Raw genomic sequence first — 21,650 nt, 5'->3', positions numbered from 1 at the left:
CATGTGATAGATAGTATGTTTTTGTCAAGGGTGATGGGCTCCTGTTGTGTGGGTAAATTAGCAAGTTTGGGCTAAGTGGCATGATTCTGTAAAAGCATCTTGTAAATCCTGAAGTGCTTTGCAAACGAAAGTTATTACAAAGTCCCTAGTTTAGTATAATCTACGTTTGACCACATATAATGAAAACCTCACAAGAACAGTCTAGTGGTAGGCTATTCAGTGTTGGTGTGGTGGCTTCATGGTCTTAAGTGATCTGGAAGCCTTCTACTCCTCTGCTCTGCCATCCTTGGCATGTGGTTTTCATCCTCAAGATAACCTCATCGTCCAACATGGCTGCTAGAGTGTCAGCGATCACATCACATTCCAGGTAGCACAGCGGGAAGGAAGAATTGGTGGGGCTTTGGGGAGCAGATGGAGGAATCGGGGGTAAAACAGCATGTCCCAGTTGCCTCCCTCTTAGGGAGGAAGAAAACCAACGTCCACTTCCTTTCTATTGGCCAGAACTGAGTCACGTGGCCACACCTAGCTCCAGGGGAAGCTGGAAAGGTAGCCTTTTAGCTGGGTGTGCTGATACTCTGAGTATGGTTTGGGTTTTGTTATGAAGGAGTAAGGAGAGAGTGGGCTTTGGGTAGTAACTCGCAGTTTCTGATGCTCTCTGTCCATTATCATGATCATTTAGGGATCCTGTTGAGTGATGATTTATTAATAATAACAATAATAATGGTAATAAAGACCAGCATTTTGAGCTCTTACTGTGCCTGGGGCACCGTACCTGGCCCTTTTTGCACATGATCCCCTTTAATTCTCCCCTATGTAGTGGCTCTGGTTATTCTTGGCTCTACATGGGCAGGTGACAGACACACATGGGAGGCTGGGCCAGGGACTTGTGCTGGGTCCTGCCCTGGAGGTCTGTGATGGGTGCAGCCACTTGGCTGGGCAACCTTGGAGCTCCTCAGTGTGCTTCACCCTGCAAAGCACTTCCAGATATTTCCTTTAGTCACTCAGACCATTTTGTGCTTTGCATGTCTTTGGGATTAGGAACCAGCTTCTGGGAAATGCTCTCGAAGCACCAAAGCCTGGGCCCCCATCAAGAAATGTTCCACAAACCGTGACGGTCAGGACAGGCCAGGTTGTGCTGCTGTGATAGGCAGTCCCCGAATCTCCATGACTTAGAGCAACCAGGACTTACTCCTTTGCTTGCACTCCATGTCCAGTGTGGGTGACTGGGGCACCCTCGCTTGTGGTAGTCACTTGGGGACCCAGGCCAAGGGAGGCTGTCTTGACACACACCTCCTTGGCTGCTATAGTGGTGGCAGAGAGCCTGGTGAAAGGCGTGTGCACAGTCCTTAAAGCGTCCCCCCAAGTGACATGCCACTTCTGCTTTTTCATTGCTCAGGGAGCTGACCTGGCCCCGTTTTATTTTATGCTGGAGTAGGCTATGGTGGGGGTGATCTGCCATTCCCGTGGGAGGAAAGCTAGGCTCTCCCGGAGTTAGGAAGGGAGGGTGGAACACTGCAGCCATAGAACCTGGGACCGTTCCTCCTAGAAAGCTCCCAAGCCTCCTCTCAGTCCCCAGACACTGGGCATGTGGCAGTGAACCAGATGCCGGGAGCCCTTTCCTTCTGGTGGAGGGGGAGGAGGGCTCAGCCCAGAATGTTCAGACCAGGCGAGCTCAATGGTAGGCCCGAGCCTTAACGATGCTGTTCCCTGCTGTGTCTGCAGCTCAACAACTCCGACTCTGGGCTCTTCACGGTGTTCACGGGGGTCCAGAACATCAGCAGGATCCACCTCGTGGACAAGTGGAACGGGCTGAGCAAGGTGAGGGGTGAGAGGCGAGGGCCCCTGGAGAGGGGAGGGTGGGCCAGGCCGTGGCTGCTCGGGAATGACAGGGACCACAGGGCTTCTTCTTCCTTTGTCATGAAGAGGGTGCTGGGAGGATGAACACTCTCAAAGTTGGAGAAGGGATTTTACCTCTGGTTAAATCTTGACCAGCCAGAGGGGCAGGCGGCGTTAGTGACTTACTGAGCACCTGGCGTCTGCTGGGAATGGAGTGCTTTCTTCTTTTCGGTTCTTTACTTACAAAAATGTTTTGAAAGCCGGGCGCCATGGCTCATGCCTGTAATCCCAGCACTTTGGGAGGCCAAGGCGGGCGGATCACCTGAGGTCAGGAGTTCGAGACCAGCCTGACCAACATGACAAAACCCTGTCTCTACTAAAATACAAAAAATTAGCCGGGCTTGGTGGTGCATGACTGTAATCTCAGCTACTCATGAGCTGAGGCAGGAGAATCGCTTGAAGCCGGGAGGTGAAGGTTGCAGTGAGCCGAGATTGTGCCATTGCACTTCAGCCTCGGTGAGAAGAGTGAAACTAAGTCTCCAAAAAAAAAAAAAAAGAAAGGAGATTCACATTTCAAAATAATACGAGAGAGAGACAAGTGCCCTCAGTATCACCTCCCATCCCTACCCCTCGCCCCAGAGGAAACCCACAGTTACCAGTTTGGGATATATTCTTCCCGTCTGTTTTTACCCATGTGCACGTCTGTATGTACACAGAGAAATATGGAATTGTTTCTTCTTTAAACATCAAGAAATCATACTACGTGCATTGTTTTGCAACTTGCTTTTTTCACCTTCGTGACCTTTTCTCAATATGTGTGAAAATGATTGTGCGATTTCCCACTACCTGCCCCCCGTGGTAGTTACTGCAAAGACCCTGAGGGCTGGGGACAAATCGTACCCCAACCAGTGCCCAGAGTGGCCAGAATCACCATCTGCAACCAGCAGTAGCCATTCATGATAGATGGAGTTCACCTTCATTGTGGCTTGTATGTTCCAATATACTGTACATGTGCACGTGATTTGAAACCTCCTCATCCTGCGGAAGATTGGAAAGTGAGCAGTTGGACTTGTCGAGTCTGGGTCTCGCTCCCCAGAGGCAGTTAACCTGATGGGTTCTGTTTCGGGGTTGCGTGGTGGTGGCCACCATTACGATTTTAAGTAGTTTGCCTGTGTGCCGATTGTTTTTTTTAGGAGGGGCCTGTTGACTTCCGCTCTGAGGGCTGAGCACAGCCGCCCCCACCTCTCACCCCACCTGCTCACCGCACTTCTTTCCAGATTGAGGCTGGAGATGTGGGTGATAGGCCTATTTTGCAGATGAAAGAATTGAGTCCCCAGCAAAGTGACACATTCAGAGGTGTGGGAGTGGGAAGCTGTGGGAGGCAGGCATTCTGTCTGTCTGTCTACACAGCCTGCCAGCTTCCCACCGTGCCAGTATTGCGAATTGAGTGGCTGTGTGTGCACCAGGGTGGGTTAGGTGTGCGGCACCTGAGAGGCCTTATTAAGGGGCCTTGGCCCCACTGAGGGGTCTGGTCTGGATGCTTCCCCCCAGGTTGACTTCTGGCATTCCGATCAGTGCAACATGATCAATGGAACTGCTGGGCAAATGTGGCCACCCTTCATGACTCCTGAGTCCTCGCTGGAGTTCTACAGCCCTGAGGCCTGCCGGTAATCACTGGGACGCGGGGCCTCCTGGGTTTCCTGGGCAGCTCATGGGTAAATTCTGTGGTGCTGGCTGTGCACTTGGAAAGCATTTGACTCATCGTGAATTTGACTCAGCAGCCCTTGGTACCAGCTTGAATTCTCTTTGGCCACACCGCCAAGAGCCAAACTCCAGCTGCCAGTGCCTCTGCACGGCCCAAAGAGAGGCTGCTGCTGGTGGTTTGGAGCCAGGTGGTGCTGGGCTGGGAGGAGGGGGCAGGACATGTCAAGGTCACAGGGGGCCATGAAATGGAGGCGAGAGGTGGGCTCCCCCTGGCGTCTGGCTGGTGGCCCCCGTGACCATCTGGGTGCTGAGACATAGCTGGCTCTGCTTGGCCCCTTCAGGCTCAGCTCTGTGTCCCGTGGTCCCTGTTGTGAGGTAAGAGTAGACAGTGGGTGGCTCCTGCAGCCCTTTTCTGGAGGCCTTGCTATGTCTTGTTCCATTCTGGTCACTCTGGAAAAGTCCTGTACTTGGGAATTCACTCATGTGGATCTTGACTTATCTGCCCTCCCAGCAAACCCTGTGTGCCAGGTGCCTGGCAGTGAGAGGGTGGGCCAAGTCTCTGTTCCCCAGGAGGTTGTGTCCCATCAGGGCAACTCAGGCAAATGCACAAACACTAGAGTGTCAGAGAGTGACAGTGCTTTTGCTCTGTGTGGCCACTTTTTACTGTTTTAAGTTATTACTTATTTATTTATTTTATTTTTTAGAGATGGGGGTCTTGCTGTGTTGCCCAGGCTAGTCTTGAACTCCTGGCCTCAAGGGATCCTCCTGCTTCAGCCTCCCAAAGTGCTGGGATTGCAGGTGTGAGCCACCGGACCCAACTGACTTTTTAAAAGCTGAATTTTAAACTTAAAGAAAAGTTGCATGAGAAATACAAGTGGCCCCCGTGTCCCCTTCACCCAGGTTCACTAGCTGTGTCAAGCCCCCCGTCCCCTCCTCTCGCTGAGTGTCGTTTTCCTGAACCATCTGAGAGTAGGTTGGAGGCTCTGTGCCCCCTTACATCCAAATACTTAGTGGGTGTTTTCCAGAAATGAGGACATTTTCTTACATAACCACAATGCTGTTATTGAAATGAGGAAATTTGACATTGACATAATACTATTATCTAAGCTGGCACTTTCCTATAAATCAAAATATGCAAGGCACACATGCAATTTAAAATTTTTTAGTGGCTGCATTAATACAAGTAACAAGAAATTGGTGAAATTATTTTTAATAATGTATTTTATTTGACCTCATACATCAAAAATAGGATAATTTCAAGTGTTATTGATGAGTTTTTTTTTTTTTTTTGCTAGCAAGTGTTAGAAATCTGGAATGTGTTCTACACTTGCATCCCAATTTGGACTCGCCCCATGTCAAGGGTGGGATGGACAGCCACGTGTGCTGAGTGGCTGCCGTGGACAGAGTGGCTAGCACAGTGCATGTTCAAGTTCAGAAGTGCTTTTGAGAAAGTGCAAGAGCATAAACGGGTGGAGGATGGATGGAGTGGGTGTGGGGGACGGTGCTGCCACCCGAGGAAGTGACAGCTGAACTGAGATCTGACTGAAGGGCTGAAGTCTGGTGGATGAAAATGCGAGAGGAGACTGGTCTTAGGCAGAGGGAGCAGCGATGCAAAGGGCCTGGGGCAGGAGCGAGTGTGCTTAGGAACTGCAGGGAGGCCCTGGGCACAGGAAGGTGAGGCAGGGCTGAGTAGGGCGGCTGCGGGGGCTAGATAAGGACAATGAATCCTAATGGTAGGTTAGACTAGAAAGGGCCACAGATTTTCAGCAGGGGCATGATATATTCTGTTCTTTTTTTTGATTTCATAACTTTCAAAAACAATTTTTGTTTTTTAGAGACTGGGTCTCACCATGTTCCCCAGGCTGGTCTCGAACTCCTGGGCTCAGGTGATCCTCCCACCTTGGCCTCCCAAAGTGCTGGGATTACAGGTGTGAGCCATAATGCCTGGCCTCTGTTCTTTTGTAAAACTCCTTCTGGCTGTGGCTAATACATTGGTGTGGGTAGGGAGGCAGAGTTGGAGCAGAGAGGCCCATTAGGAGGTCGCTGCAGCTACCTGGGTGAGAGATGGGGGCGGTTTGGACCTGGGAGGTGGTAGTGCCTGTGGGGAGAAGTGACTGGATCTTGGCAGCCTTCGGCAGGGCCTGGCTCTGGCTGCCGGGTTTGAGTGTCCTCTCTCACCCTGTCTGTCCCCTGCAGGTCCATGAAGCTAATGTACAAGGAGCCAGGGGTGTTTGAAGGCATCCCCACCTATCGCTTCGTGGCTCCCAAAACCCTGTTTGCCAATGGGTCCATCTACCCACCCAACGAAGGCTTCTGCCCGTGCCTGGAGTCTGGAATTCAGAACGTCAGCACCTGCAGGTTCAGTACGTGAACCTCAGCACAGTGCTGGGATGGCGGGAGGGCGTGAGGGTGGGGCCAGCTGAGGGTTTATCTGCCCCGTGCTGTCTGCTGAATCTCTGGCCTCTGTACTCTTGATAATCCCATTAGGCTGAAGATAACGAGGCCGCAGGAAGATGATTTGAAAAGGCAGAAATGCCAGGTCTATTAGTTGCTACCACAATAAATTGCCATGAACTTCATGGCTTAGAACAACACGCACTGGTTATCTTGCAGTTCTGTAGTTCAGAAGTCCGCGTGGGTCTCACTGCACTCAGATCAAGGAGGCTGTGTTCCTTCTGGAGGCTCTCGGAGAATCTGCATCAGCCTTTTCTGGCTTCTAGAGGCCTCTCTGTGTGTCTTGGCTCCTGGGCCCTTCTTCCACCTTTGAGGCCAGCAACACAGCATCCTTCTGATCCACTGTGTCCTCAAATCTCTTCCTCTGCTCCCTCTTCTGCCCCTCTTCCAGTTCTAAGAACCCTTAAGACCACATCGTGCTCTCCTGGATACCCCAGGACAGTCTCCCCATCTTGTTTATTTATTTATTTTTTTTGAGACAGACTCTCACTCTGTCACCCAGGTTGGATGCAGTGGTGCCATTTCAGCTCACTGCAACCTCCTCCTCCCAGGCTCAAGTGATCCTCCCACCTCAGCCTCCCGAGTATCTGGGACCACAGGTGTGCGCCACCATACCTGGCTAATTTTTTGTATTTTTGGTAGAGATGGGGATTCACCATGTTGTCCAGGCTGGTCTTGAACTCCTGACCTCAAGTGATCCGCCTGCCTCGGCCTCCCAAGGTGCTGGGATTGCAGATGTGAGCCACTGCGCCTGGCCTATTTTTATTTTTTGAGACAAGGTATCACTCTGTAGCCTAGAGCTGGAGTACAGTGGTGCAATTATAGCTCACTGCAGCCTCGGCCTCATGGGCTCAAGCGATCCTCCTGCCTCAGCCTCCTGAGTAACTGGGATCGCAGGTGTGGGCCACGATACCTAGCTCATTTTATTTTTGTAAACTCTTTGTAGCGATGTTGTCTCACCATGCTGCCCAGGCTGGTTTCAAACACCTGGCCTCAAGTGATCCACCTGCCTCTGCCTGTTGACGCAGTGGGATTACAGGTATGAGCCACTGTGTCTGGCCCAATTTCTGAACCTTCAAGGCAGCTGCTGAGCAGGCCCAGTGCCCCTTTGCCCTGTGACCTGGCATAGCCATGGGTTCTGGGGCTTAGGGCATGGACGTGTCTAGGGGGCTGTTCCTCTGCCCTCCCACACCGTGATTTGGAACTTGAGAGTGAGGCTTGGTGGGAAGGACCCTTCACCCATTCTGAGATGAAAAGAGGCTGGCGAGGGTCTGTGTGTTACATAACATCCTCTTGTTCCGCAGTGTGGGCGGCTAGGCAGGTGTGATGATTGCTGCTAGAGTTGTGTCCCCTGACATTGTTGGTGTGTCTCAATTATGTGCCAGTCCCTGAGGCACCCCCGCCTCAAGTTGCTCAATTTGGACCCTCGGGTGTCAGTTTGATTCCCTGTTCTCACCCGGCTCTTCCAGTGTGTCAGCAAGCCCAGATGGCTTTACCTCCAGGTTGAGTCCTCACTCCTTCCTCTCTCTTGCCACCCACTCCAACCCCCCGCCTCATTGTCCAGCCCATGGACACGTCCTTCCTGGTGATCCAGTCCTTTCAGTAGCCCATCCCTCAACGCAGCATTGCCGCTGTACCATCCATCCCCTAGACCATCCAGTGCGGTCACTGCTGGCCTCTTGCGGCTGTTTAAATTGAAACTGATTTAAACAAAATCAAATTAAAAGGCAGTTCCTTGGTTGCAGTGGCCGGAAGTTAAATGCTCGTATGCTATGTGTGTCTAGCAGCTAGTGTCTTGGATAGCACACATAGAGAGCATTTCCATCATCATAGGAAGTTCTGTAGCACTCCCGACAGCAGCCAAGGGATCTTTTAACAATGCCGGCCGGGTATGGTGGCTCACATCCGTAATCACAACCCTGTGAGAGGCCAAGGTGGGAGGATCACTTCAGGCCAAGAGTTCAAGACCAGCCTGGGCAATACAGCAAGGCCTCTTTCTAGAAAAAAAAAAAAAAATTAAGCATAGTGGTGCACGCCTGTAGTCCTAGCTACGTGGAAGGCTGGGGTGGAAGGATGGCCTAAGCCTGGAGGTCGAGGCTGCAGTGAGCTGTGATCACCCCACTGCACTCCAGCCTGGGCAACAGAGCAAGACCCATCTCAAAAAATATGGAGATTGCCACTGTACTCTCAAAATGTCTGGCAGCTCTGTCTGTATTCAGAGTGAAGTCCAAACTCCTACCATGGCCCTGGGCCCTGCAAGATCCAGCCCCTACCGGCCTCTCTGACTTCATTTCTCCCGACACGTCCCCTGTTCATTATTCTCCAGCCCTGATGGCTTCACCCTTTTTCTAAAATATACCAAGGTCAGTGCTGCCTCAGGGCCTTTGCGTGGGCTGCTTCCCCTGCTTGGAGAGCTCTTTATCTGGACTTCTGAGTGGATCCTCCCTCACCTTCTTTTGGTCTGCATGCAAATGCCACCTCCTCCAGGAGGCCTCCTCTGATTTCCTGTTCTAAAGTTGCCCCCTCTCCTGCCCGCTGCTCCCTATGGCTTCCTCTTGTCTTCTTGGTGCTCATTGCTCCCTGAAATCATGGACTGTGGATTTTATCTTCTTACTCATTGCCCTTTCCATTCACTGTCATCCCTGTAGTCAGGGCCCCAAGCTCCTCTTCTTGGTTTTATTCTTAGCTTCTAGAACTGTGCCCCGCATGTAATGGATACTCATACAGTATTTGAATATAGGGATGGTGAGTGTGTTCTGTACTTAGGAAATCGAGGCCTGAGGCTGGATGCGACCAAGGTCACAGGGTTGGTAGGACCGGAAGCGGCTGTCTATTTGACTGTGTCTTGCCTTCTGGGAGCCTTTTTGGTTGAAGCCCCGTCCTCCAGCTGGAGACAGCGACTCGAAAGGACTGGTCTGCAGCGGGGGTCAGGAGGAGGGACTGTAAACAGATTGGATGCTTTCCCCCATTTCAGGCAGAATGGAGCAACCTGTGAGCAAACGGTTTGGAGCTGGGGCCTGGGTCGCCCGCTGCTGTCTCCTGGTCCTGTCTGGCCCGCCTGGGCAATGGCCTCTGCTTGCTTCATTCTTTGCTGGTATCAGTGGGGATTTCTGCTAGTAAGGTTGAGTATGTTACACACCCAATAGGTGTGCTACAGCAACTGTCGCAGTGGCAGATGCTGGACTCCACTTGATTTAGGCCAAAAGGGCACTTCTTGGTTTGCGTAATGAAAAGTTCCAGGGCAGATCCCTGTATTAGGCACAAATCCAGAACTTAGATGTTGCCTGGAAGCTGCCCCTGCCAAGTCCCAGCTCAGTTTTCTGCCGGACTGGCTTTGCTGCCAAGCAGGCTCTCCCGCCTGGCTGCGTGCGGAGGCTCCAGGCTCACCTCTGCCCAGCTCCGAGTCCTGCAGAAAGGGGCCACCTATGTTTCCTTCACTCCAGCAGAAGTTCCAGGGTTTGCTCTAATTGGTCTGCCTGGCACCCATGCCCAGCTGTAAACCAATCACGGTAGCTGAGGTGGACTATGCTGATTGGCCAGGCATGTGTCACATGATCAGCTGGCTCCTGGGTGAGCTGGCCCCACTCGAAGCACAAGGCTGAAAGTAGGGAAGGTGTAGTAAGTAGGGGTGTAGGTACCAGGAGAAGGGAGAGAAATGACATGCCCATCCCCTCCAAGGGCTTGGGACAAGGTGTGCCCTGCCTTCTCTTAGCACATCTGCCAAAAGAATTTCAAAAGCACAAGGGAATTTTACAATACTTATTTCAATAAAGTTTTTTCTTTTCTTTATTTACGTGTTTGAGATAGGGTTTCACTCTGTTGCCCAGGCTCAAGTGCAGTGGTGCAATCACAGCTCACAGCAGCCTTGACCTCCTGGGCACAAATGATTTTCTGACCTCAGCCTCCCAGGTAGCTGGGAGCACAGGTACACACCACCACACCTGGCTAATTTATTTTATCTTATTTTAAAATTTTTTTGTAGAGATGGTGTTGTGCCGTCTTGCCTGGGCTTAGTTTTTACTTCTAAATAAAATATACATAGATACAAATAAGTTCCCAGATGACTCATGTAGTTTTGGGGGTTTTTTGCTTTGTTTTTTTTTTGAGACAGGGTATCACTGTCACCCAGGCTGGAGTGCAGTGGTGCCATCACAGCTCACAGCAGCCTGACTTCCATCACTCAAATGATCCTCTCACCTCAGCCTCCCGAGTAGCTGGGACTACAGGTGGTTGCTACCATGCCCAGCTGATTTTTAAATTTTCCTTAGAGATGGGGTCTCACCATATTGCCCAGGCTAGTCTTGAAGTCCTGGGCTGAGGCGATCCTCCCGCCCAAAGTGCTGGGATTACAGGCATGAACTGCTGCGCCTGGCTGACGTGTGCGGTTTGAAACTTGACAAAGTGAATGCACCATTTCTTGGCCAGCACCCTGACCGAGAAACAGACATGACAGGCCCTGGATGCCCCTCGCGGTCCTCCCACCGCCCTGGCGTCCAGCCCCAGAGCTCAGCTGGTTTGCATCTTCATGTGAATAGCCCATAAACCTGGATTCCTTTCCCTCCTTTTCTGGCCTGTGCACCCCTTAGCACCCTGGTGCGATTTGTCTGTGACGTTGTGAGTGGTTGCAGCTCCTCGTCTTCATTGCTGTGTGGTGATCCATCGTGGGCATTCGTGGGTGCACACGTGTCATTTGGTCACCTCTGTCTGTGTTTCTGTGGCATGTTATCTAAAGAGTAAAGGTACCCATGGCTTTGCCTTTCTGGGCCTTGAAATCTGTTGGACTCAGACAACTCCCTCATCTCAAACCTCCCTGTTGCGTGAGGGCGTCCGACTTGCCTCATAGAGCCAACTAATTATCATCCGTGGCAATCCTGGGCAATTATATCTGGCTAAGTATGCCATAAAGCTATAAATTAATTACCACTTATTGCTGGGAAGATCTCTCTCGGTGTGTTTGGTAATAAAATTGGAAGAAACACGTGCGTGGGTCCATGCAGGCTCAGCCTCTGAAGTAAGGGCGGGGGCTGACAAGTTGCCTCATCCCACCTCAGTCTCCACCTGGGGCTGCGGGTAGGCCAGGGCTTGCTTGAGATTCCTCCAGAGTCCGGCTCCGGAGGAGGCATGAGAAGCAGCGTTTTCCAAATTGTGGAAGACACTGTCCCTGCGGGTGCTTGGGATGGCTTCAGAAGGTCCAAGGAGGTGAGAGAGAGCTTCTGGGTCCATCCTCTTTTCCTCCTTGCCATCACGTGCAGGAGAAGGTCTCTGTTGATGCTGAGGACTTGAAGAGCCTTCTACACTCATCAACCTTTTTTATTTTTTCTTTTAATAGAAAAAGAGCAGGGCTCCCAGTTAAAGCCTCGTGCAGTAACAGGTTCTAGTTAGAACTTACAACATCAATATTTTTCACAGTGTTTATTCAAATATGCCTTTTTTTTTTTTTTTTTTTTTTGAGACACAGTCTTGCTCTGTCGCTGAGGCTGGATTGCATTGGTGCAGTCTTGGCTTACTGCAACCTCTGGAAACTATCGTCCAGGCTGGAGTGCAGTGATGCGATCTCAGCTCACTGCAGCCTCCACAACCCCTGCCTCCCGGGTTCAAGCAATTCCCCTGCCTCAGCCTCCCGAGTAGCTGGTATTATAGGCCCATACCATGCTCGGCTAATTTTTGTATTTTTAGTAGAGACGGGGGTCTCACCATGTTGCCCAGGCTGGTCTTGAACTTCTGACCTCAAATGATCTGCCTGCCTTGGCCTCCCAAAGTGCTGGGATTATAGGTGTGAGCCACAGTGCCTGGCCCAAATATGTACTTTCTAATTGCGGCAAGTGTTTGCACAGCTGTAAAGCTTCCCTTTAAAATACAGAGATTTAAGGCAGGCACTGGCAGTTGTTTCAGAGCAGCACATTATATAACAGTGCAGGGGGCATTCAGATGTGATGAAATTGAAAAGGTACTGGGATGAATGATGCTTGAGAAACCTGAAGGGCAGGGATGCATAAGGACTGAGAAAGAGGAAGCCCGACATCGATAATCCCAGCTTTTATTTCAAACCAGTGCCTGGCTTTGCTAAGAAAAGCAGAGATAGTAGAGATGGGGTTTCACCATGTTGGCCAGGCTGGTCTCAAACTCCTGACCTCATGATCGGCCCGCCTCAGCCTCCCAAAGTGTTGGGATTACAGACATGAGCCACTGCGCCTGGTCTTTTTTTTGGAATGAAGTTTCGCTCTTGTTGCCCAGGCTGGTGCGCAAGGCGCGATCTCGGCTCACTGCAGCCTCTGCCTCCTGCGTTCAAGCGATTCTCCTGCCTCAGCCTCCCAAGTAGCTGAGATTTCAGGCACCCACCACCACGCCTGGTTAATTTTTGTATATTTAGTAGAGATGGGGTTTCACCATGTTGACCAGGCTGGTCTTGAACTTCTGACCTCAGGTGATCCACCCACCTCAGCCTCCCAAAGTGCTGGGATTACAGGCGTGAGCCACCATGCCTGGCCTCTGATTCGGGTTTTTTGTTTTGTTTTGTTTTCCTTTCTTATTGAGGCAAAATTCTTGTAACATAAAATTAACCATTTTAAAGTGAATGATTCAGTGGCATTTAGCAGGGTCACAAGGTTGTGCAGCCATCACCTGTATCTCGTTCCAGAACATTTCTGTCGCCCCACAAGGAGACCCAGACCCATCAGAAGTTACTCCCTGCCCCCTCCCCAGCCCCTGGTCACCACCTGTTGGCTCTGTCAGTGGATTAGCACCATCTGGATCCTCGTGAGCTTTTAAAAAAAAATTTTTTTTTCTTTTGAGACAGGATCTTGCTCTGCTGCCCAGGCTGGAGTGCAGTGGCACGGTCATGGCTCACTGCAGCCTCAGCCTCCGAGGCTGAAGCGATTCTCCTGCCTCAGCCTCCTGAGTAGCTGGGACTACATGCATGTGCCACCATGCCCAGCTAATTTTTGTGTGTTTTTTTTTTTATAGAGATGGGGTCTTGCCATATTGCCCAGGCTGGTCTCCAATTCCTGGGTGCAAGTGATCTGCCTGCTGAGGCCTCCCAAAGCGTTGGGATTACAGGCATAAGCTATGGCGCCTGGCCCTTGTGAGCTTTTGAGAGAGGCCCACTCGCTGTTCCTTGTTAACTTGTCCTTCAGGCCTGTTGTCCATTGTCCGGAGGGTGAGCTAGTGTTTGCCTGGTTTGGTTGGTCAGTGGTGAGGTTGAGCTCATGTTTGTAGCAGGTGTGTCTACAGGACACACTCCTGTGGACGCAGGGAGACCTGACCACCTGAGCTCTGATTGTTGCTGCGTGGCCTGCAAGGGCCAGTGTGGGTTCCTTGACTTGTGCTCGAGACTCCCCTCCCTACACCCAAGTTCAAATCTGGCATTGCCTTGTCCATCCCTGCCTCCCTAGCACCCTCGTGCACCATGCATTTCCCCCTCCCCGCACTTGCTTCCGCCTTCCCTTCCATCTGCAATGTGCTTCCTGGGCCTCCTTCACCTGGCTCCTGTTCAGAGCCTCTTCCTTCTTTTGGTCTCTCCTGTCAGAATCAGCGGCTCCTGCCTCACCCCTTCTCTGGCACAGAGCTTGTGCCTCATGGTAGGGCCTGGGGCTTTTTATAGAATGGAGGAAGGGATCCTCTCTGTCTGGTTGTCTTGTCATTGCCACGGGGGTGCTCTGCAGACCGCAGCTCTGTGCAGACCTACGGCCTGGCAGGACCTGCCAATGCACTGTCCTTGTCTGATGTCCCTTCCCCACCCCTCTGTCTTCTAGGTGCCCCCTTGTTTCTCTCCCATCCTCACTTCCTCAACGCCGACCCGGTCCTGGCAGAAGCGGTGACTGGCCTGCACCCTAACCAGGAGGCACACTCCCTGTTCCTGGACATCCACCCGGTGAGCCCCTGCCATCCTCTGTGGGGGTGGGCGATTCCTGGTCGGAGCACACCTGGCTGCCTCCTCTCTTCCCAAGCACAGAGCTGCTGTGGGCTGGGCTGGTGGAAGCCTGGCTTCTAGAATCTCGAGCCACCGAAGTTCCTTCCTTCACCCCGACCCCATAGTTCACGGGTTTTATGATCCCTGTACCGGGTTCTATAAATGGGCCCTAAGACAGTAAATTAATTAGAACTTATCAGCTGGGGTGTCTCCTACATGTGAGCTGGAGGCAGCCCTCTGGATGTGTCAAGATACCATAAAGATCAGGTACCAAGAAAAGCCTGGAATATCTTGCAGATAAATCACACAGAGAATTTGTCCCGTGTGAAGTTCTGTCTACAAGCAGAGAGCTGGACATGTGGCCCTCCCAAGGACATGCCTTCAGCCTGTAGCCTCTTCTCTTGGCGCCTCTGTTCTCTGTAAAATATGCCCAGTTGGGCTCGGTGGCTGCTACCATTGATTCAGAAATCTGTGGTTTTCTGTTTCCTGAGTGGGCACTTGTGGTCTCTCCCAGGGGCCTTTAACAAAATTATTATTATTATTTTTGAGACAGGGTCTCACTCTGTTGCCCAGGCTGGAGTGTAGTGGCATGATCATGGCTCACTGCAGCCTCGACCTCCCTGGGTTCAGGTGATCCTCCCACCTCAGCCTCCCTAGTAGCCCAGACTACAGACGTGTGCCACCATGCCTGGCTAATTTTTGTATTTTTTGTGGAGATGCAGTTTCGCCATGTTGCCCAGTCTGGTCTTGAACTCTTGGGCTCAAGCAATCCTCCTGTCTCGGCCACCCAAAGCACTGGGATTACAGGCATGAGCCACCATGCCCAGCCAAAATTAGTTTTCTAACTTGAAAAAGAAAAGCTGTCTATTTTTGAGGTGTACAACATGATGTTATGAGATATGCATATACCTTGTGGAATGCCTAAATCAAGCCAATTAACATATGTATTACCTCACATACTGATTATGTATTAGTGGTGAGAACATTTAAAATCTACGGTCAGCAACTTTCAAGTATACAATACATTGCTATTCACTATAGTCACTGTGTTGTATTGTATAATACAATACACTGAGTGTTGCTGTATTGTCCAGCAGATCTCCTAAAGTTATTCCTCCTGTCTAACTGAAATTTTGTATCCTTTGACTGACTTCCCCCTCCCTGCCTTCCCAGCCCCTGCTAGCCAGTATTCTACCCTCTGCTTCCATGAATTCAACTTTTTTTTTTTTTGAGATGGAGTTTCACTCTGGTTACCCAGGCTGGAGTGCAGTGGCACAATCTCGGCTCGCTGCAACCTCCGCCTTCTGGGTTCAAGCAATTCTCTTGCCTCAGCCTCTCGAGTAGCTGGGATTACAGGCACACACCATCACACCTGGCTAATTTTTGTATTTTTAGTAGAGACAGGGTTTTGCCACGTTGGCCAGGCTGGTCTTGAACTCGTGACCTCAGGTGATCCACCCGCCTCGGACTCCCAGATTGCTGGGAATATAGGCGTGAGCCACTGCGCTTGGCCTGAATTCAACTTTTTAAGATTCCACATACAAGTGAGGTCATGCAGTATTTGCCTTTCTGTGCCTGGCCTATTTTACTTAGCACAGTGTCCCCCAAGTTCATCATGTTGTCACAAATGACAGGATTTCCCTGTTTTTATGTATTTATTTATTTTTTTGAGGCAGAGTCTTGCTCTGTCACCCAGGCTGGAGTGCAGTGGCATGATCTCGGCTCTCTGCAACCTCTGCCTCCTGGGTTCAAGTGAGTCTCCTGCCTCAGCCTGCAGAGTAGCTGGGATTAAAGGCACACACCACCATGCCTAGCTAATTTTTGTATTTTTAGTAGAGATGGGATTTCACCATCTTGGCCAAACTGGTCTCGAACTCCTGGCCTCAAGTGATCCGCCTACCTCGGCCTCCCACAGTGCTGGGATTACAGGTGTGAGCCACCGCACCCGGCCAGATTTCCCTCTTTTTAAACGCTGAACAGTATCCCACTGTGTGTGCACCATGTTTGCGGTGCCCATTCATTCACTGAGACACTTCGCTTGATTCTGTATCTTGGCTGCAGTGTACATGGGAGTGCCCCTGTCTCTTTGACACACTGATTTCATTTCCTCTGGGCAGATGCCCGGCAGTGGATCACTGATCCGATGGTAGTTCTGGTTTTCGTTGTCTGAGGAAGCTCCATGCGTTTGCCACAGTGCTGCACATCTCAGGCCCTTCCCGAAGCTCTGCGGCAGACGCTGTTCTGCACCATTTTCCTTTGTCCTCCCAGGCCTCCTTAGCCACTGACTAGACCCTCTCGGCCCCGGCCGCAGGCCTGGTCTCTGCCTTCCGTCTTTTAGTTAATTTCTCCTCCGGCCTCTCTTGCTCTGCTGGCTTCCGGAGAATTCCGCCATGCACACCGTCTCCTGTGTGCTCTCACTGATCGCTTTCCTTTCAGGGCAGGGATTTTCTTTTCTCCCCCTCACATCAAGAAAGAGGGGGTTAAGTTTGGGAGCCCAGAGAGAGGCACAGAGCTGTTTTGCCGCAGCCACTTTAGCTGCTGCGTCCAGTTCTACCTCCAGATCATCTTGAGGCCGAAGGGAGAGGAAGTGGCCTTTATTTCTTTGTTTTTTGAGCTGGGCACGTTGGGGAGGGGATCATGAGATCAGCTTGCTGCCTGTTGGCCATCAGCCTTGAAAACCAAATGCGTGTTGGAAGCTGCTTCCGTGTGGCCACTTTTCTGCTGCTGAAACTGGGGGAGGGCATGGGGACAGGGGACGCAACAGGACGCCGCTATGGTGGTATCACAGCTGAGACTTATTATAACGACAGAATTCAAAGCAAAATTAGCAAAGGGAAAAAGCACCTTGGGTGAAGTCGGGGGAGGTCAGGCTGGGGCTTCCACAGTCCTCTTCCAAGGCAGTCCTGCAGGATGCACTTAATGTCTTCAGCAATGAGTTAGGACAACATGTAGGAGATGTTGTCTAGCAGGGAAGCTCGTTAGAAATTCAGTGCCCACAGTGTTTTGCTAGGGGCCAGTCACATGGGCACCTCTGCCTGGCAGGTACCAAAATTCTAGACTCTGGGAAGGAAAGCAGGTGCTGAGCAAGAACCATACTGTTTGTACAGATAATTTCGGCCCAGTGAACTACTCTCATCAGTTAGGGGATGGTGGGAACCCCCCTGAAATCTGGGCTCCCAGATGCCAGCAGAATTCCTAAGGAGAGCAGCTTCAGGCCTGCGATGTGAACTCTGTTCTACTCATGGGTGAACTCACGCCCATCCCACCAGGCTCTCAAGGGCAAGTGCTCCCCAGTTGTGAGCATAAGTGAGGTCTTTGATGAGCTCTTTTTTACCACAGGGGCCTGGAAGGGCCTCAGCATCCTGGGCCATAATGAAGAAAACATCCTTTCCTTACAGTGTATGTGATAATAACCCAGGCATTTATGGCCCCGAGTGTGGCTATCTTGCATACCTTACTTTTGCCCTTGCGAATATTCTGTCAGGTGGGGAGAGTTCCCTCTGTTTTACAGATGAGGAAGCAACTCTCAGTAAAGAAGAACCAAATACAGTTCTCTGACCTCAAATCCAGTTTTATTTCCACTATCATTTCCTGACTTCATTCTGGAACCACCTTCCTGTTGTTTTTGATGACATATGTGTGTCACTTCTGTTATTTACTTTAAAAAAAAGTCTCATAAAAAAAGAGCTGAGTGTAGTGGCTCATGGCTGTAATTCCAGTGCTGTGGGAGGCTGAGGCAGGAAGATCACTTAAGGCTAGTTTGAGACCAGCCTGGGCAACCTAGTAAAACTCTGTCTCTACAATAATAATAATGATAAATAGGCTGGGCGCGGTGGCTCACGCCTATAATCCCGCCTTGGGCGGCCAAGGTGGGCAGATCGCTTGCGGCCAGGAGTTTGAGACCAGCCTGGTCAACATGGTGAAACCTGTCTTTACTAAAAATACAAAAATTAGCCAAATGTGATGGTGCACACCTGTAGTCCCAGCTACTGGGGAGGCTGAGGCAGGGCAATGGCTTGAACTCAGGAGGCAGAGGTTGCCTGCACTCCAGCCTAGATGACTGAGACTCTGTCTCAAAAACAAACAAAAATAAAAATAAATTTCTGCACAAGGGAAGGTTTTTATTACTACCTCAAATAGGAAATCACAAAATTCTCCGAAGAAAGAAGACAACCATAAAAATGAACAAGGAAAAAAATATTAGGCTCTATGTAAAATATTGTTGTCTGCCAGCAGGGGTGAACCCAGGTTCAACTCTCTGCACCAGTGTTAAAAGTGGAGATTTTGTGTAGGTGTATTAGAGGGGCATTAAAGACCATGCAAACACCTGGCTGAGACTACTCTTGAAAATGATCCGGAGGAGTTGGGAGTGAATTGAGAAGGGATTCTTGTCCGTTTTATTGAATGTGGAGGTTGAGAGGGAGCATCGACAAATTGCCATTCTGCACTTGGGGAAACACCATCTTAGGAGGACAGGTGAAAGTGATTAGGTTTTTTCCACCCTGGGACATGCTTGCTTTATAGAAGGGACCTCTTGAGGCTGTAACATAACCGTGTGGGAAGCACTTGTTTCCCTATAAGGGGTTAGAACCAGGAGAGGAGATCCCAATGCACCTGCCCAGCATTTCTAGAACCATGGACCCTCCCCCAGCCTGTGGCTTGTTTCAGGTCAGATACAAGCAAGCTCCACTGGGCAGTTAGCTGGGACGCCCACCTTCTTGACTGAGACCAGGGAGAGGAGGGCTTGGTGGTGTCCCTGGAGCTGGGGGTGGCCAGTCTCCTCACTGTGTTTGTTGCCGCAGGTCACAGGAATCCCCATGAACTGCTCTGTGAAACTGCAGCTGAGCCTCTACATGAAATCTATCGCAGGCATTGGGTGAGTGCGGACTGGGAGCTGGGGCTGCATTGCTCATTGAGAGATGAGGGGCTCAGTGCTCCAGTGGTCCCAGACTCCAGTGACATACCCCAGGAACCAGGCATGGGGAGGGAAGAGGGTCCTATTGAGGATGAATCCACTCCCTGCTGATCTTCTCCCTGAGGGGTCTTGGTTTTGAGCCAAGTCCTGACCTGCATCCTGATATTCCTTCCCCAGAAGGCCACTTTTCTTTCCCTTTTTTGTTTTTTTTCTTTTTAGATGGAGTCTCGCTCTTGTTGCCCAGGCTGGAGTGCAAGGGTGGGATATTGGCTCACCACAACCTCCGCCTCCCAGGTTCAAGCGATTCTCCTAACTCAGCCTCCTGAGTAGCTGGGATTACAGGCATGCACCACCACGCCTGGCTAATTTTGTATTTTTAGTAGAGACGAGGTTTCACCATGTTGATCAGGCTGGTCTCAAACTCCTGGCCTCAAGTGATCCGCCCACCTGGGCCTCCCAAAGTGCTGGGATTACAGGCATGAGCCACCGTGCCCGGCCTCCACTTTTCTTTCTTAACATTCACCCCCTCCCTGCCAATTAGCCAGAGCTTCAATACAAGCTGTTTCCTACATGACAGAGTGACAAAAATTAAAGCCTGGCAAAACCAAATGTTTGAAAATGGAAACTTACCAAACAGCATTCTTTAGTTTCACTATTCATTTTACAAGAATTTTTCGACCACTGATTTCCTCTTTTTGATTTTTAAAATAAAACAGCTTTATGGAAATACAATTCATGTACCATAAAACTCACCCCTTTAAAATGCACAATTCAAAATAAAAAAATAAAAAACAACAATCCCCCCCTCAAATAAAATGCAGAATTCAGTGACTTGTAGTGTATTCACAGAATTGTGCATCTATCACCACAATCAATTTTGGAACATTTTCATCACCCCCAAAAGAAACCCCACACTCCTTAACACTTACTTCCCTGTCCGCTCAGCCCCAGGCAACCGCTCTTCCTCTTCCTGTCTCTGTGGACTTGCCTATTCTGGGCATTTCATATAAATGGAATCACACACTATGTGGTCTTTGGTCTTTTGCGACTGGCTTCTTTCATTTAGCATCATGTTTTCAAGGTTCATCCATGTCGTAGCATGGATCAGTATATTTTATGGCTGGATAATATCCCATTGTCTGGATAGACCACATTTATTTATCGGTTGATGGATGTCTGAGTTGTTTCCACGCCTTGGCCATTATGCGTAATGTAGCTGTAAATGTTCCTGTGTCAGTCCCAGTGTGGACATCTGTTCTCATTTTCCTTAGGTAGTACCGAGGGGTGGAATCGCTGGGTCCTATGTTAGCTCTTTGTTTAACTGTTTGAGGAACTGTCAGACTTTTGCACAGCCTCTACCCTGTCCCCATTCTTAGCAGCAGCGCAGCAGGGTTCCAGTTCCTCCCCACGCGCACCAGCACTTGCTGTAGCATTACACGTTGCTAGGACTTGGTGAGGGATTACACTGATTTGTTGCTATGTCAGTGTCTGTACTTCTTAGCATATCTGAAATAGTTTCGTTAAAAAAAATTCTCTTAGAAAAATCCCTGGGTTGCAGGAATGTAAGCATCTATTCAGCTTTGTCAAATGCCTCTCGGCTGGAAAGAATAACACTTTGTCAGAGCACGGCAGCGAGTAATAACTGTCAGCTCGCTTCCTTCACTGCCCCCCTTGCATTTTATTTTTATATTTTGAGGCCACTTAGGAAATTTGTTCTTGATGGATTTGTGGGTGGGGAAACAGCACCAGGCATGGAAGAGGCGATTGCAGCCTAAGTCTTCCCTCTGGTTCCACCGCGTGGCACCTGGGCTGCTAACTGGGATGCAACTGGGGCCAAGTGGGTGACCCAGATAGAAGAGGAGACCTGGGGCCGAGGATACAGCCCCTTCCCAGCACCAGCTGACTGTGGCCCCATGGAAGTGTGGGCTCACTGTGGCCACATCCTCTGCATTTTTCAAAAGGACCTCCAAATCTGAATTTTAACAGGAGCTCTGTCAATTTTTACTTCTTGGGAGGTAATTCACATTCTTTTTTTTTTTTTTTTTTGAGACAAAGTCTTGCTGTGTTGCCCAGACTAGAGTGCAACCTCTGCCTCCCAGGTTCCAGCGATTCTCCTGCCTCAGCCTCTCAAGTAGCTGGGATTACAGGCACTCACCACTACACCCAGCTAATTTTTGTATTTTTAGTGGAGACAGGATTTCACCATGTTGGCCAGGCTGTTCTTGAACTTGTGACCTCAGATGATTCGCCTCCCAGAGTGCTGGGATTACAGGCATGAGCCACCGCACCGGGCCTAATTCACATTCTTGACAAACAGTTCACGCGGGCAGCTGGATTGTGCCTGCCAGTGACCTGTGGACCGGTTGCTGTGGGCCACTCACCCAACCTCTCTAGGGACTCACCCAACCTCTCTGGGCCGCACAGCTGCTGACCTCCCTGCAGACTGGGAACAAGGCACTCCAGGAAAGTGGTCTCAACAGCAGATATTGAGGGCCACGAGGGATGGCGTGGGAGAAGTCTAGAGACACAGCTGCTGGAAGCAGAGCTGTCTCGTGACCTGTCGGGGGAGCTTCTGTGCTCCTTGCTCACTAGGTAAAGGCAGTGGGGTTGCATGTTACTTGCATACAGTTCCCACTGGTTCTTACAAAGTCTTTCGGAGAAAAGCAGCCAAAGTGAATGGTACCATCTGTTGTCTTTCCATTGTGTTTCGTCCTCTGTAGGGTGATAGTGTGAGCCCATTTCACTGTGCAATACCCTATTTAAGTGGCCTGAGAGACCTCCAATAATTGTGATTGGGGGATTTGAGCCTTTTTTTTTTTTTTTTTTTTTTTT

At 50.4% G+C, this 21,650-nt stretch overlaps 1 protein-coding gene across 1 annotated transcript in view; it reads left to right on the top strand.

The window, feature by feature from the left end:
- Positions 1 to 21,650, top strand: part of SCARB1 (scavenger receptor class B, member 1) — a 107,529-nt gene that overhangs the window by 73,172 nt on the left and 12,707 nt on the right. Inside the window, exons 7-10 of the mRNA XM_011988878.1 lie at positions 3,388 to 3,503; positions 5,737 to 5,903; positions 13,746 to 13,864; positions 18,706 to 18,779. Of these exons, the coding sequence (XP_011844268.1) occupies positions 3,388 to 3,503; positions 5,737 to 5,903; positions 13,746 to 13,864; positions 18,706 to 18,779 (476 nt within the window). The remainder of the gene's footprint in view (positions 1 to 3,387; positions 3,504 to 5,736; positions 5,904 to 13,745; positions 13,865 to 18,705; positions 18,780 to 21,650) is intronic.

Source organism: Mandrillus leucophaeus, unplaced genomic scaffold (genome assembly GCF_000951045.1).
Source record: "Mandrillus leucophaeus isolate KB7577 unplaced genomic scaffold, Mleu.le_1.0 Scaffold34, whole genome shotgun sequence".
NCBI classification, from domain to species: domain Eukaryota; kingdom Metazoa; phylum Chordata; class Mammalia; order Primates; family Cercopithecidae; genus Mandrillus; species Mandrillus leucophaeus.
The sequence above is the reverse complement of the archived record's forward strand: the minus strand, read 5'-3'. Positions and strand labels throughout refer to the sequence as shown.